The sequence below is a fragment of the Phyllostomus discolor genome, chromosome 5, assembly GCF_004126475.2.
Source record: "Phyllostomus discolor isolate MPI-MPIP mPhyDis1 chromosome 5, mPhyDis1.pri.v3, whole genome shotgun sequence".
NCBI lineage: Eukaryota > Metazoa > Chordata > Mammalia > Chiroptera > Phyllostomidae > Phyllostomus > Phyllostomus discolor.
Window position 1 is genome coordinate 157,982,776 of NC_040907.2, and position 15,978 is coordinate 157,998,753.

General features: G+C 46.1%; 1 protein-coding gene across 5 annotated transcripts in view; it reads right to left on the reverse strand.

The window, feature by feature from the left end:
- The window catches only part of SORCS1 (sortilin related VPS10 domain containing receptor 1), a 485,789-nt gene that overhangs the window by 44,708 nt on the left and 425,103 nt on the right, over positions 1-15,978 (reverse strand). For all 5 annotated transcript variants that reach the window (XM_028513157.2, XM_028513156.2, XM_028513155.2 and 2 more), the window contains exon 19: positions 7,153-7,339. In XM_028513157.2, the coding sequence (XP_028368958.1) occupies positions 7,153-7,339 (187 nt within the window). The remainder of the gene's footprint in view (positions 1-7,152; positions 7,340-15,978) is intronic.

Here is a 15,978-nt window from a genome sequence, read left to right on the forward strand (position 1 = left end):
TGTGTGTGCACGTGCCTGTCTGTAAAGCCACCTGGGTAGGTAAGTACGGGACAGACTGTGTTTGGCATTGACTTAGGCTTGTCTAGGACAAAGGCAGTGAGTGGGCAGGGGGCTCTGCGGTTCTCCGTGTCTCAGGATGTGCTCACTAAAAAAGGATAATTCTGTCCATGGAGGCCAATTAGACCAGAAACCTTAACCAGCTGAACAAGCCCGCAAAGACAGAAACATCCTCCTCATAGAGAACCACTAGGACCTTTCCTATGACCCGTGTGACTTTCTCCTTGAGTCACTGTGCCCAAGAAAATATGCCTTTTCCTCTGAGGCGAACATGACAGAAATCTGTCATTGCCACCGTCATTCCATGAGTCGGAGAAGGAAGTGGCACCTCGGGCCTTCCCGCCTGCTCAGTCGCTGCCTCTTCTTCTGCTCGACCTTTACGTGTGTTTCCCAGGACGCTGCCTGTGGCTTGTCTCCCTCCGTGTGCTCTTCCACTGAGCACTGCCATCCACACTCTGACCTTCAACCATCAGCTACCTGCTGAGGGTTCCAAAACCACCTTCCTGACTCCAGACTCCACTAAAAACCCACGATTTCCCCCGTCTGGAGTCTCCAAATATTGGTTAATAAAACCAATGTTTACCCAGGGGAGCAACCCAGAAGCAGAAAGTCAGTCTAGATAGCTTATTTATTACCACCCACACCCATTTAGGAAACCACTGATTTGGTTTCATAAATATCTCTCAGAGCTCTCCTCACCCACCCGGATCCTGTGCTGGTTCGTATACTCCACACGCCCTCGCCTAGACCATTACGACTCTGTTACCGATTTCCCTGCCTCTAACCTACCCCTAGTCTGACCCACCTGCTGCTCCACGTGTCCAGTGCCTGCCTCCCTCAATGATACATAAGCTGCTTTGAGCGCCAGGTGTCCCAGCACCTGGAATAAAATGTGTGCTCCAGGGTGAGGGTGCAGTGAGCACACGGGCCTTGATGGGGAGGTGGCTCTCTACATTTGAAGAATGGTAAGAAAACCCACACGGCTGCAGTGCAGAGATGGGGGCAGGAGAGGATGCTCGTGCAATGTAAAAGGCATTCAGGACACGCAGCTTGTTGTCCTTGCAGGCCCTGAAATGTGTATGCGTGTTTGTGGGACTTCATTCTTGCAGGCATATATGTTATATGACCCCACAGTGAATGGTCATGACTATGTACCTTCTCACCGTCTGGACTGTTCCGAGATCATCCTAGAAAGCCAAGTTCGTTATGCTATTCACTAGGTCAAAATTCAAATCCCCATGACTTAATTATAATAATAATGATAGCTGAACAGTTATTAATCAAAAATTTGTGAGACAGAGAACACAGGCTGCAGACTTTTGGAGGATAAGGGCCCCTCATATTTATTTATCTTTACCAATAAGGCTGGCCTAGCTTCTGAGACACAGCAGATACTCGCGCGATGGCTGGGTAACGAGGGAACTAACTTCCTGTCTCTGCCTTTGTGCTTGCTTCTCTCTGTCTATGGAATCTGAGGCTTCGTGACCAGCACACAGAACAGAATTGACTTTCTGGCTTGTAAGTCATATGATAAAAAGGGGTGGGTCGTAAGTCAGAGTGGTTCAATGAGGCAGTGAAAGGGCAACATTACTGAGTGATGACTGTGTACCACGCATCCTGCTAACAGCTTTTTATTCTCATTTAATCCTCACAGCAACCTCACGAAGCAGCCCTACCATCCTCCCCATCTACACATGAACAAACAGAGAAAGCTGACCTTCCTCATTCCAGGGTGTGAGCTAAAGCAGCCCAATTCCAGAGCCCGAGTGCTGGCCAGAGGACATGCTCGATAAGACTTTCCCATTTTAACAAAAGAGCTAGCAAGAGTCACGACTTACTGATGACTTAAATATGACCTGGGCACTGCAAAATGAACACCGCACACTCCGCCATACAGTGCACGGCTCCTGCTCTTCCCGTTCGCTCCGGCAGGCCATGCCTCGTCCCACCCCAAGGCCTTGGCTTTCACCACCTTTGTTACAGCATCTGTAAGACTTCAAGTCTCAGTTCCACGGTCCCCTCTCGTGTGACAGTTCTCCTGACTCCCCAAATCTGAGTTAAATCCATTAGAATGCGAGAACTAGATCGCCTCTCTTAGTTCCATTCTCAAAGGGGTCATTTTCTTGGTCCCTGTCACTTATGATTATTTAACATTAAAAAAAAATGAGAACATCAAAGTAAGGATGCTGCCCATGTATCCTGTTAATGACAAAAATTGAATCTTGTGACTGAAATATGGTCATTCATTCATTTCACTAGTTTCTGAGTGCTACTATGTGTCGGGCATTATTCTAGGTGCTGGGGACACCTGGCACCAGGTGGAGAGTATGTATTATGGAGGGAGGCAGGCGTGGGGTAGGGGAGAGAGTGCTGTTTTTGACAGGTCGGTCAGGGAGGTCTTTCAGAAGAAGTGACCTTTGAGCAGTGAGCTGCATAAAGCACAGGAGAACACCAAGTGTCTGCCAGTGATGCTCCGGGGTGAGGGCAGAGCAAGTGCACAGACCTTGAGCAGAGGGTTTGCCCCCCATGTCTGAGAAACAGCTGGAAAGGGCTGTGGCACAGAGACACAGGGAAGGACCAGAAGCCCAGGCGGTCTAAGAGGCATTCAGGACACACAGCCGGTCGGGCTGTGGGCCCTGAAGTGCACACATGCGTTTGCATGAATTCATCCCTGCATGTGCATACATTACACATTCACACAAATGTGAGGAATTTATCTTTTGGATTCTCAGGTCCTCTTCTATTCACTTACTTCTTGGATGTTTAATATACCTGCTTCCTGCTGCCCCCAAACCTACCACTTAAGCATCTCTCTTCTGTACAGAGGGTGTGGTCTGCCCTAATAGAGCCAGGGAAGTGAACCTCCAGCCCCTGGAGGCCCCAGCTGGCTGGCTGGCTGCACCAAGCTCAGAGCTGAACAGACTGGCAGGTGCTTCTCCATCAGAGAGGTGCCTGCAATGCCCAAAAGGATCGGGAGGTGGCACTGCATCACTCCATATGAGTCTTCTAGCAAGGTGGCTGAAGGGACTGCAGAATTCCTCCTGTGAAAGAGCTTTCCCTGCTCTCTTCATGTTTGGTCCCTACTGTGCCCCAGGAAACAGCTGGCTGACTATCGTGTGCATGTGTGTCTGTATGCACGCGTGCACCGATTGTTCTGGCTTGCTCATAGACCTCCTCCGACCACCAAATTAACTACCAAGTATGCATCATATTGCTGTTTGTCTGCAATGTTTAAACATCTACCAGAAGAAATAAGCACATCAAGTGTAAAGACCAGATCCTACAATATTGCTCCTTGAACTTCAGTGTGCATGAGGATCCTCCTAACCTGTTCACGGCAGACTATGGAGCCGCACGTCAGGGAGTTCTAACTCAGCAGGTCAGGGAGGGCGCCCAGGACACCACATTTTTGTCATGCAATTTTGGGGCAGGTGATTCATTAAACCACACTTTACAAAACCCAAACAGGGCATTTGCTGGCCAATATAATGACCCTGTGAAAAGTTGCAAACCTGCCCAGGACCTTGGGAAACAGATCACTTGACCCTGAGATGGAGACAGAAAGACAGCTGCAAACATCGAAGTAAGGATGACGCCCATGTACGGCGTTAATGCCAAAAACTGCAGGGAGGCAGCTGAAGAGTGAGGCTTGGTTGGGAAGGACTAGAAAGTCCCCTTCATTTTTTTATTTTTACCTTCCATTCTGCAAATTTGCAGTTTTCAGTGATTTTTTTCCCCTGCAAGACTGGTTTAGATTGGGCAGCTTTCTGAGAGGAAATCTGCAGGTCCTCTAAATTCTCTGTCCCAGGCAAGGCAACAATGGTGGCACCATGGGAGGGCGTCCCCTCAGTTTGAAACAAGCAGAGCAGAGTGAAGACTTTCCCTAAGGAGTTCCCAATGGACAGGCTCCAACAGGTTGCCCAGCCACCTGGTGAGAGCTGCCGGCCCCGTCCTAGAAACCTTACAGCAGGAATATCATCTCCACTTGCTTCTGATGACCTTTGCAAACCGCTATGAAAAGCCTGTGATGTGGAATCAAACCACCTTTCCGAACCAGAAAGTGGAGGGAGTGTGTTCAAGACAGGTAATAGGGGGAGAGTCCCAGGCAGAGGGGAGGGTGTTGGGTGGAAGGGGCAGAGGGCAGGCCTGGCAAGCTGAGCTGGGACTTGCTGCTTAGAACCCATGAAGTACAAGTGCATGTGCTACTTTGTGATAATCGACAATCAAGCCTTACTAGTTGACAGGGCACAGCACACTATGCTCCTCAGAACCTTTCAGAAACACAATGTACATTCCTTACTGCGACAGAGAAAAACCTAGGCTCAGAGAAATGGAGTGACTGGGCCAGGATAGTATCTGGATCTTCCAACTCCCAACTCAGTCCTGCACGCGGTTTTTGTTTGTATTTTTTCTAAATGCCACCCCCACCCCCACACCGCATCCTGGCACTGTGGCACTGAAAATTGCCAGATACCCTTCAGGTTTGAGATTTTGGGAGGTGTGAATCAATTATGGTCTTGCTCTGACTTCCTGTTACTTTAAAAGGTGCCAGAGTCACAGTTCTCCTCCAATCCTTGCTTCCTCCACCTGCACAGAAGGGCCAGTGTTGCCTGCCATGGCAGACAGATGCCCGATGAGCAAGGGGGGCCCCGTGAGCAGCAGCACACCACGGGTCCTTCAGGGGAGAGGTGCTAACGAACACACGGAAACTGCTCCTAGGTTTTGGATGTATGTGAATTAATGAAAGCTCTAAAATAATCCCCTTTAATATAGTCAGTACAAAAGAGTCAATTCTTGTCCCCGGGGCCAGGGGTTCCATTACATGAGGCATGCTCAGTCAAGCACCTGACTCACGATGAGTCTACCAAAATTAAAATCAGAACGCAAAACTTTCCATCACGAATCATTTTCCACTAAGGTTAAGGTTAAATCCTTTTGCCTGTCAACTCGGCTAATGGGGACCAAAAGAAAAAGAAAAGAAGAAAAGCAAGTGAACAAAGAAGCTCTTTTCTTTCATTTCTTTTACATGTTGTGACTTCAGCAACCTTTAATCTTGAGCAGGTGAGCTCTGTGCTGCTTTTCCTTCCCAGGATTCGGTAAACCTGGGAGACGGCTGGGGTGGGGAGGGACCCCTTAGGGATATGATCACTTTTAGGGATGAGACAGGACCCACCAGGAGGCCGACCAGGAGGGTGAGTTGTGCAGGACTCTATGAGAGACCCCGGGAAATGGAAACAAGAAGCTACTGCTGAATTTTAAGTTGGTCTTTAGGCATAGGGTACAGTAGATGTTTAATAGTAGCACAAGGGATATGGAATGAAAGTCCTGTAATTCTTACGCAGGAAATTCTCTAACCGAAATCCCCCTTACAGAACTGGAGAAAATGATAGCCACTGTCAGCAAATGCACTGTCATCTGGTTGAGAGTTACTTCACTAACCAATATTCATGATGTATTTTTGAAAGCTGCATGATCATTCCCATGATGTCATCATTTGAGACTATTGTTTAGTAAGAGGCAACGCCAGGAAGTCTATCTAGAACAGCTCAGGGGAGGTGGTCGGCAGGAAGTGAGCCTAGGAAATAGGTCCTGAAGCTACACAGGTGTGTAGCAAGCCCACCACTTCTAACATAAATATTCACGTTCTTTCAGGACGATCTGCAAAAATGTGGGGGGATAGGATGAGGGCTGGGGGAGACTTAGTTCCTCTAATCCCAAGCCACTGTTGGCAGTGACAGTAACCCTAGCAATCAGGAGCAGGGGCTGGAGTCAGGCAGGCCTGAGCCTGAAACCTGGCTCGGCCACGTAGTAGGTACGCAGCTTCACATGGGTTACCTAAGCTCTTGGGACCTCACTAGCTTTTACAAGTAGGGTTTCTAATGTTGTCTACTTCACAGGGTTGTTTTGAGGACTGAGATTATACACGTTGAGAATCTGTTCAGCACAAAACCTGGCACACAGTGAGAATTACAAAAAATTAACTGAAAAGTGGGGTGTGGAGTTGGCTGACTGGGAATCTTGTACAACTTTGTTTAAACCCAAAGAAGCCGGTAGAAGTCTTTCTTCAGGCATCTCTGTCATGAGTGCAGGAAATAAAGATTAAGAGTTGCTAACACAGCAGGATTATTTAGGGGCCAAATGATCTCTTGGGGATCCCTAAATAGTGTGTCCTCCCCCTGGACCGCAGCCACTTGAAAACTATTTTAACGAGCACATTCTGTGCCCAGCTGGGTTCAGTGGCAGGGGCAGGTGAGTGGCATGCACTACTGCCCAGCCTCAATACTCTTGGCCTGGAATTCAGAATGAATTTGAAAAAGGCCCTTCATAGAAAGGAGCTACATTCATTTGGAAGTAAACTATTTCTCTAGCAACTTAAACAAGTCCTATGTCTACCTGGGGACACTCACAAACCTACTGTAAAAGGCATTACCAGTCAACATAACTTAGTACACCCATACATTCCTTAATGGGGAAAAGCTTTAACCTTTCTTGGAACTGTTTCCTAGTGCGGCTTCCTTAACATAGTTTACACTTTTTCCCTCTATACCGCCTTCCCTCTAACAACACATCATCTCCAGATAAATCCCAGGAAACACGCTCTTTAAAAGGGCAGAAATCTAAAAAATATTAATAGGCAGACAGAATGTGGGAGAAGAATAATCAAACGAGGAGAAATTACTGATGCGAATTCTCCATACATTAGATTGGCCATACAAATGGCTTGTTTTCAAACATTTCCGACCTCCCCCCCCCCCCCCCCCCCGCAAAAGGGACAAATTCATATTCAATCAAATAGCTTAGCAGGCTGCTGGGGCCTAGCCTCCAGACACGGGTGCTGTACCTCGGGTGCTCAGGCACCTGGGAGAGGCACAGTAAACGCAATGAAAAAATTTGAAGCCAACCAGGGTGCAAGGTTATTCAAATTCCACTCCCTGTCTTTCTTCTTACTTCCTCCCCACGAGGCCCTCTTATTCTCCTTCCCCGTCCTGCTAAAAAGTAACTAGCAAGCTTCTTCTAGATAGGAAACTTGGGATTACATTTTAAAAGGACACGACATTTCAATTATGTCATAAATCAACAACAGTAACCACATACAAGTTACATGTAAGTACAGGACGGCGCTGTCAGACCCGAGACTGTTGTCCACCTGCACGGTCACTCGGAAAATGCCCACATTGTGGTAGACGTGTTTGATCCCATCTTCCATGGAGCTGAGGTTCACGTAAGACACGGCGATGCCGTCACCGAAGTCCACTTGGATGAACGTCCTCTGCACGTCGCCCTGAAAAACAGCCCAGCGTCAGAGGAGAGGGGGTCTGGGCCTGGCTGCTCTGCCCCGGGGGCCGGGGCTTGTCCTGGTTGCTGGCTCCAGCATCACAGCAGCTCTGGCCCCCTCCTGCCATGGGGAGGATCCATCTGTGTCTGACAGAATCCCCATGACATCCCCTGGCAGACAGACATTTACTAGGATGGATGCTCTCCAACTCCGTAGGGCACCAACTACCAAGAGTTTCTGGGTTGGAAAGATTAAGTGTTTGATTATGAGCTCCAAGCTGATATTCAATTCCTCTGATGGCTTTGCTTAGAGTCTTACCATCCACATGAATAAAATAAGGTGTATACAGTTCTAAATATCCCCCCACTTGTCATGGTCCTGGACCACTTCTCTGGTGTTCAGAGCCTCTGAGGCCCCTTTTCATTCTGGTTCCCTGCCCATGCCAGAGAAAGGACAGGAGACACCTCGCTGTACACCTATATGCCATGAGGCTCAGCCCTACCATTAGTTAAGGTAATGATGGTTAGTTCTTTTATAATTCAGCTTTTTTTTTACTATAACAAAATGATCTCATTTTATCCTTTACAGGATCTTAGTCTGGTGAGAAAAGTAGGAATTGTTCATCTGTCTTACAGATGAAAATGCTTCATCAAGAGAGGTTGAATCATCTGCTGAAGGTTAACAGAGCCAGGTAGCAGCAGCCCTGAGGTTTGAATCCATGTCTCTGGATTCCATTTCATTCATTACATGTGGGTAAAAAATCAGTGGCTCCTTCACACCTGAAACTCAGTATGCCATTCACAGGTTAGATGATGCCAAGTATGTCATTCAGCCTCCTTTGGTCCAGCAAATGCTCATAATACCTCCCTGTGTTAATTCAAAGGGTTGTTATAAAAGATACACAAGTAACTGATAATCTGTAAAATTCTATACCCAAAGGCTGTAAAAACAACGTAACTGTAGAAGACTAGCAATACCCCTTTTAAAGCTTGTTTAGAATCATAGGATTCTAAATCTCCTGCAGGTGGGTAGGAGAAGATCAAGTCTACTTTATAAAATTCCAGACCTGTTTAAAAAAAAAAGGCTTTTGGAATTATACTCAAGATTCTTAAGGAACGAAGTTTCTTAGACCCACTTGACAAACACCAGCTTCCTCTACACACAGCCTATACTTTAATGCACTTGCATTGTTTGTTTTGTTAGCTGCTCCCATTCTGGGGTAAAAAAAAACAACTCTGAACCAGAAATGTATTTTCGATTAACTAAGGTTTATGTGGTAGCATGTCTTGAAAAGGCCAAGTTTAAAATGCTGACATTTAAGATTAATCCACAGGGAAAAAGAAAGCAGTTCAAATCCTATGAATCTACGTGACCTAATCTTCTGATCTATGCCCAGCCATGCGCTGTGAGCGGGGAACACAGCAGCTCACTCCCGGTGTGGACAATGCAAAAATCCTCCCCTAGGGTGGGAGAAAGAAACTCCATTCAAAACTACTGAGCAAATATGCACACGTCTAGACATTGTGCAATTACTCGAATTCCCTTCACTAATAAATATAAATGTCAGCCTCTCTTGCTGACGTGTCCTTCATTTGGACAACTGACTTGGACTGATCGGGTCCTGATTGTTTTTCTGGTCAGTTTCCATTCCCATGTTTTCTGAATTTTCAACAGAGTCACTGCCAGCTGACCCTAGAAGAAGAGCCTGCCTTTAATCTCCTCACATTATTTGGGGCAAGCGTCTCAAGGAGTAGCTAAGATTTTTTTTGAAGATTTTATTTGTTTTTTAGAGAAAGGGGAAAGGAGGGAGAAAGACAGGGATAAAAACAGCATTTGGTTGCCTCTCATGCGCCCCCAACTAGGAACCTGGCCCAGGACCCAGGCATGTGCCCTCAGGGGGAATCAAACCTGTAATCTTTCGGTTTGCAGGCCCAGTGCTCAGTTCACTGAGTCACACCAGCCAGGGAAGCAGGTAACTCTAAATAAACAATCTCACAAATAAAAGTCATTCTAGGGGGTGACGGGAAGGAGCGTGCATAGTATTACAAGTGTGCACAATAGGGAGAGGTGACACGCTGAAGTTCTGATCTGATTAAGAACCTCAAGGAAGGCCTCCCAGAAGAAGTGATATCTGAGCTGAGAAGGCCTGAAGCAAAGAACTAAATGAACCAAACAAAGGACATGAGTGAATGCCATGGAGGTGAGGGGTCTGTGCCATGAGGACAGAGGAAACGGATGTGCAAGGGCCCTGTGGCAGAAGTGGGTGGTGCGGTTGAGAGCGGCTGAGGCGACAGACACAGTAGGACCATGTTATGAAATGAGACCAGAGGGGAGAAAGTAACGTGTTAAGACTTGTGGGGCAAGTTTCTGATTCTGATCTTCCTCTTAAGAGAAATGTGAAGCCCTTAATAGTGTTTTAAGCAGGGGTTTGGTGGAAAATGGCATGATGATATTTTTAGTTCAAAAAGATCCCTCTGGTCCCAATATTGAGGATGAATGAAGGAAGAGGCCAGTATGCTGGGAATCCAATTAAGGTAGTTCAGGGCAGATGATGGCATACTGACATATGAATTGCAACAGGAAATTACATGCACCTTCCTATCAAAATTAATTCCCATAGTTTATTAGTTTTGAAATCAGTGCATCTCAGCCTCTGATATCAGCATCTCTTATAGAAATTGAACCCTACCAGGCAGCCCAGTACTTGCTGAGCTTCTTTAACTGAAAGTCACTCGGGATCGCTTTCGGAGGGGGGGAGGGAGGTGATGGTGGAGGCAGGGCACTACTCTCTTTTCTTGTTGGACTCTGCTCCTGGCTTTGACTTGCTTTCCTCTGATGACAGTTTTGGTCATAAGTGGAAAGATGGGCCAGCTGTCAGGAACTCCATGGACCATGCTTTTTCTTTTTCTTTTTTTTTTTGAGAATTGTTATGAGTTTATTTAAGTCAAACTAATAACACTTGCTAAGAAGCAAGGTCTCAAATACCCTCTCCATGCACAATTCTTGTGTCTTCTCTCTGGTGAAGGAGTATCATGTTCAAGCCACAAGAAGACAGAAAATATAGGAAATAACGGGCATTTGGAATTAGGAGTTGGGGAAGATCTTGTCTATAACCGAGAGTACCTTCAATCTAATAAATCACAAGTCATCATCCCTGATATAGAATTTAGGCTGGCAAATAGCTGGACTGTCGTACATAAATCTTTAGACCTAATGCCATTTAGTCACATGCCCTAATATAGATACAGAACTGAGAACATTACTAGCTCAAAAGAAGTGCCCGAGAAAGGCACAAAAGCCAACTGAAATCCACATGGGGATTCTCCAAGGGCATCACATCACTGACTCTAACAGTAAAACAAATATATCAAACGGCCACAACAAAGCCAAGATTAACCTGAGGAATGAGAGGAGTGTGAACCTATCAGTTCCCGTCACATGGCTTCAGAGAAAAAAGGGAAAACAAACGATGCAGTAACTCGACATGGACAGCTCCAGACTGAAATGTGACTCCAAGATGCTCCCGTCGGCAGTAGGGACCCTCTGCAGAGAGACACTGGGCTTTTGTGCCAGAGCCTAGTCCTGGCCGAGCTCCAGAGGGGGCCTGGCTCTGCAGCCACTCACACCCAGTCTTGGGAACGACCTTCAAGTTCATGTAGAAATAACTACATGTAGACAAGTGACAATAGTGATACCTATTTTTTTGAAAGAAAAAAGCAACGAATATCACAGTGTATGTACCATAAACCCGGGTGGGTTTGTATAGAGAAAGGTGCCTGCAAACATGCCCAGCCTGTCCACGCTGCCTGAGGGTGAGGCGAGGGGCAGGGGGTGCCACAGGGTTAAGAGAAAGGGAACAAATGAGGGAAAAATAAAGATTCCACCAAATAAAAAAAAGGGTTGGATATGGTATAGCACAACAAACAGTAAAAAAGATAAGACACTATTCTAGCTCTATTATTACTGTAAATATTGAAATATTGGTGAAGGATATGGGAACTAACTGGAAGGTAACACAGATACTGGTTAGATAGATGGTGGGATTCACCCAACTTTGCTCTTGGATTTTTGTTGCTATTTGAAGCTCTTTTTCATTAAGCTGCATTAAACAAAAACCAGGTATCTCAGCCCTTTTTTTTCATGTCTAAAGACATCTGGGCAGGGTCGAGAGCATCAGAGCGGCCCCCCATTGCCTTGCAAACCCCTCTCATGGCAGGTTTAGACTCAGGTTAGCAAGGTGTTGACGAGAAGCAAGGAAGGAGACAAGCATGGCACGAGGTACCCTGGCCTCCAAACAAGAGATTCAATGTCGACATGAGTATAAGGAGGGAAGTGCCATCTACCTTGTGACTTCTTACATAAAGTATTCAAGTAACATTGTTCTAGAACGTCTTCTGATGGTCACTAAGGGAGAAGAGAGAGAACATTTCTTGACACTCTGCTGTGCAAGAAATAATAACAGCTGCCGTTTCCATAGTATCTCATTTAATCTTCAACCCTAAAGACTCAGACTTAACAGATTTAAATTCTGCGTAGTGTCACAAGGCTGGGCTGAACCACGCTCTTCTTACCTCCCAGGTCCTCACCCCCCTGCTGGCTCACAGAAGACACTCAGACTACTTTACCGTGCTCATTCCCAGGTGGGTGCTGAAGAACAGCGTCACTCCCACGTGGAACCAGAGAGCTTTTGTAAGCTTCAGCAATTAAAACCCTCTAGAGGAATGCCAACACATATCCAGTTCTCCATGACATAGTGATGTAAGAGGAGCCCAGTGGAATAACCAGGATCTATAAAAGACCATGGGCATGTAAGATGCACCTGTTGATGGGAGTGTTTGACAGAGAGTGAGATGACTCTAGACAGGAACCAACCACTGTACTCATATTGGAGCTGCCATTTTATGAGGGTGAATGGAACCCTTCTAGCACAGGGCACAGCAATCTATGGTAAAAGGGTGGTGTGCATGCATCTTCTCTTCCCAAGTAAGTTCTGGTCCTCTTTGGTACGCCCTGGAACAGATGCCACTATTGCTGAGAGCTGAGGCTGCCTCACTAGATCAGTTGGGAGAGAGTCTTTCCCATGGATGCCTGGTTCAAATCGTGCTCTGTGAGCTTCTTTTCTATTTCAAAACTGAGCTCTGGAAAACAGTCTCAAGATACCTAGGTAGCAGCACAATTTCAGAATACAGAGTCAGCCTCTACCTGATGCCTATTCAGAGATGGCTTTCCAAGGCACAAGCATCTCTCCAAGTGCACCGATCTGCAAGCAAAGGCGACCAAGAACGTGGATGCCTTGACCAGGAGGGGGAACATTCATGCGCCAGGAGGGCAGAGCATAGGGTTTTATGATCTCACCAGAGAACTCGGGTGCGACAAAGGCAAGGAGACCAGACTGTGGACGCGCCAAATCATTTGACCAGATACATGATGGTTCACTTTTTCGCTGATGAAATGCAGACGACTGGGTCCCGCTTTGATAACTCTGGCTCTTGGCACTTGCCTAGTTATCCGTGCTCTTCTGGATCTAATGCTAGACCGAGTGTACAACCAATCAAACACTTGGACCATCAAAATACTTTAAATCTTCACTGGCAAATAAGCTGCAGCACCGTGTGTGTGAATGCACAACGCATTTCCAAAGTTCATTTTTATGTCTTCTGTGCTTGGTGTCTGGCTTAGAAAGAACAGATTACCTGCCATAAGGTGGGAGGGACACTTGGCTTGTGTGAACAGATAAATGACTAGAAGGCAAAGCCGCTTCACTCCACTGAGACGCTGTGGTATGGCAAGGTCAGCACCTTGACCCATTGTGCTTTGGAAACACTTTCTAGGTGACAAAGGACATTGCTATGCTGATACCAGTGCACCGCGGCTTCCAGAACTACCTCAGTAGGCTTCGGCCGGAAAACAGTAGGGCCGCCAAGTCACTTAAATCTTACAAATGCTTTTTATGACTTAAAAAGCACTCTAAAACATTCAGATACGTAATAAGAACAAAATTTACATTACTTAAAAAATAGTAGAAAGAAGATTTCTTTACAAATCCACCTATGCAATGAATCTTTCCTAGCAGTAAAATATGTAATAGAAATATGTTAGCTTTATTAAAAAATAAAAATGGAGATGAAAAACATAATGTAGCATTGAGAAAATGTAAACCATCCATTAAATAAGGGGAAAAATTAACTCACCCATAATCTTGCCATCTGGAGATTGCATTGTTATTGTTAACTGGTGAATTCCATATGAACCAATGAAAATGCACCACCACTACCACCACCACCCCTAGGATGACGATGACAACAACAACAACGACACTGGAATCATTATACTGTCTTATGTTATGCTGTCGACATTTTAAAAGAGCTTTCAAAAATGTTACATATAGCATTATCACTCAGTGGACTTAAATTAACCAAGCGGTACGACCCCATCTACGACATCCATATGATTTCTTGTCCTGGATGTCACTTCATCACCTTCCCAAATTATTGGGATGTTGGGAGACCTGAGGGATTCTACAGAGGTCCACAGAGGTGCTCCACGTGGAAGAGGTGTCCTCTGAAGCCAGGCAATAACCCTAGTGTTAGGAGACTCGGTTATATGCCTTTCGAAATGTTATTTTACATTTGGACCTCAATTTCTTGACCTATAATTATACCTAGGCAGAATGAAGATGATCCTAATTCTCATTTCTAGTCCACATAAAGTGTAATTTTTTATCCTTCTATTATTCTTGTTACTGGCATTATTGGACAGCCACACATATTCCAACATCCCTTGGGGTTGCTGAAATAATCTCAGCTCTACATTGAAGGTGCAGAATTTAGTCCAGTGTCGTTGCCACACAGTGGAGACTCTTCATCGCACATTATCAGTAGATTCTGCTGAGGTCTCAACTGGCAAGGCAGAAGAGTCATGGAATAATGAACTGCTGGTCAAGTACAAAGCTAGAAACCTGAGGAAGTTACACCCTCGAGCAAGAATAGTGTGGCTGGGTAAAGCTCGGATTCAGGGCCAGCGGCCACCCATGTGGATGAAGTGGAACATCAGTGTTGCAGGGCCTAAGGCAGACAGGCTGAGAGGTTGAAAACCCAAACTGAAGACTCTTTCATCATTCTAGCCCTCGGGATGTTCACCGAGCTAAAGCTCTCCGTAATGAGGCAGGCTCTCTTTCTCCTGCTTACGAAGGCAGACTGAAGTTCTTTGCCAGCATCTACTCCCCGAAACCCTGAAGGACAGTGGCTCACCGAGGTGTGTGGCCCAGTATTAAGGGGAGAGAAAAGCGGAGCCTTCGAAAGAGTTGTGAGTGAAGCAATCCAACCTGAACTTCAGACAGCAGGTCTCTGGCTAAAGACAACCTATACTGTCCGCCCCCTTTCCTTCTTTCCTTTTTAAGCTGAGGCAACAAGGGAGAAGAAATGGAGTGGCTCAATTGCCTTGCTCGAGTCAAAAAGAATAAAGCTGAATGGAGTAAGGAATAATACACGAGAAAGCCTCTTAAATCCCACACTGCCCATTGAGATCAGCGCCGGCTCCTTTGTGTGGAAGAGGAAAACAGGGAGGCTTCCCGCTCAGATCTGGGCTGGCTTAGCAACAAACACCCGCCCAGAGGTTCCACTGCCTGCTCACTCTTTGTGCCGTCTCTCTCAGCCCCGACTTTTCCCCAGATGAAAAAGTAGGTCAAATTCTTTCAGGGAAAGAATTCAACAAAAGAACGTCTCACAGAAAACTGCGGCAGGAGTCATCTCCTCTACCATTGGATGGCGGGCAGCGTCCTGCAATATTTATGAAGTGTTATCACATTATGGTCACTTCTGGTTGCCGTAAGTCTCACCATGCTACTGGGAAATTACAGATCGTTGAAATCCATCTAATGAGGACACAACCTTCATGTCCTGAAGTTAAATCTCACGGAAGAAGCGATACTCAAGAATCTTCCTTATTAAGTTCCAGTCTTTGTATGTAAATGAAAGTACTAAAACAATGAGATGCAGATCAAAGTTTTCATTTTAGTCTCTTGCCTCAGATTTAATTTAAAAGTCTTAAATTATGCAGTGAATTGCATCTCTTTATTCTCACGGCTGCTTAAAACGTTTTTAATTATCTTCCCTAACATGCAGGGACTACTTCTGCCTAGCAGTCCGCTCAGACAAACGCCTTCCGAATCAGTTCTGTTCTTGAGAATAATTAGGCCCTTCACCATCCATCCTGTGCCTTCAGGGTCTCGCATTGGAATTCCATGGGAAGCTGAGTTATCGCCTTGACAGTCTATAGGCTCATTAGGTGCTCGTTAGTGGTCCTGCGGACATTCATCTTCAGGAAGTCTCCAGACAGAGAGGGGCCCCCGCTCATGCCTGGGTCTCAGAGAACACCTTTAATCAGCTTCCTCAAATTCAAGTGTAATTGGAAAAGGGCTTCTCAGACACAGTTTCATGGACTCCTCCTCTCCCCTCTAGGTGGGTCCCTTGATCAATGATTTTTTGTTCCTTAAGGAAACAAGGATGCATGAATGCACTGTGGGGTGTGTGTCTGTGTGTGTTGTCCTTTCGAGTTTCGACTGGGAGCGAGACGGGCTCCGTTACCTTGTTGTTCTCGACGAAGGTGCTCTCAGTAGAGTATGCTGGAGGGAACCCTAAAAAGAG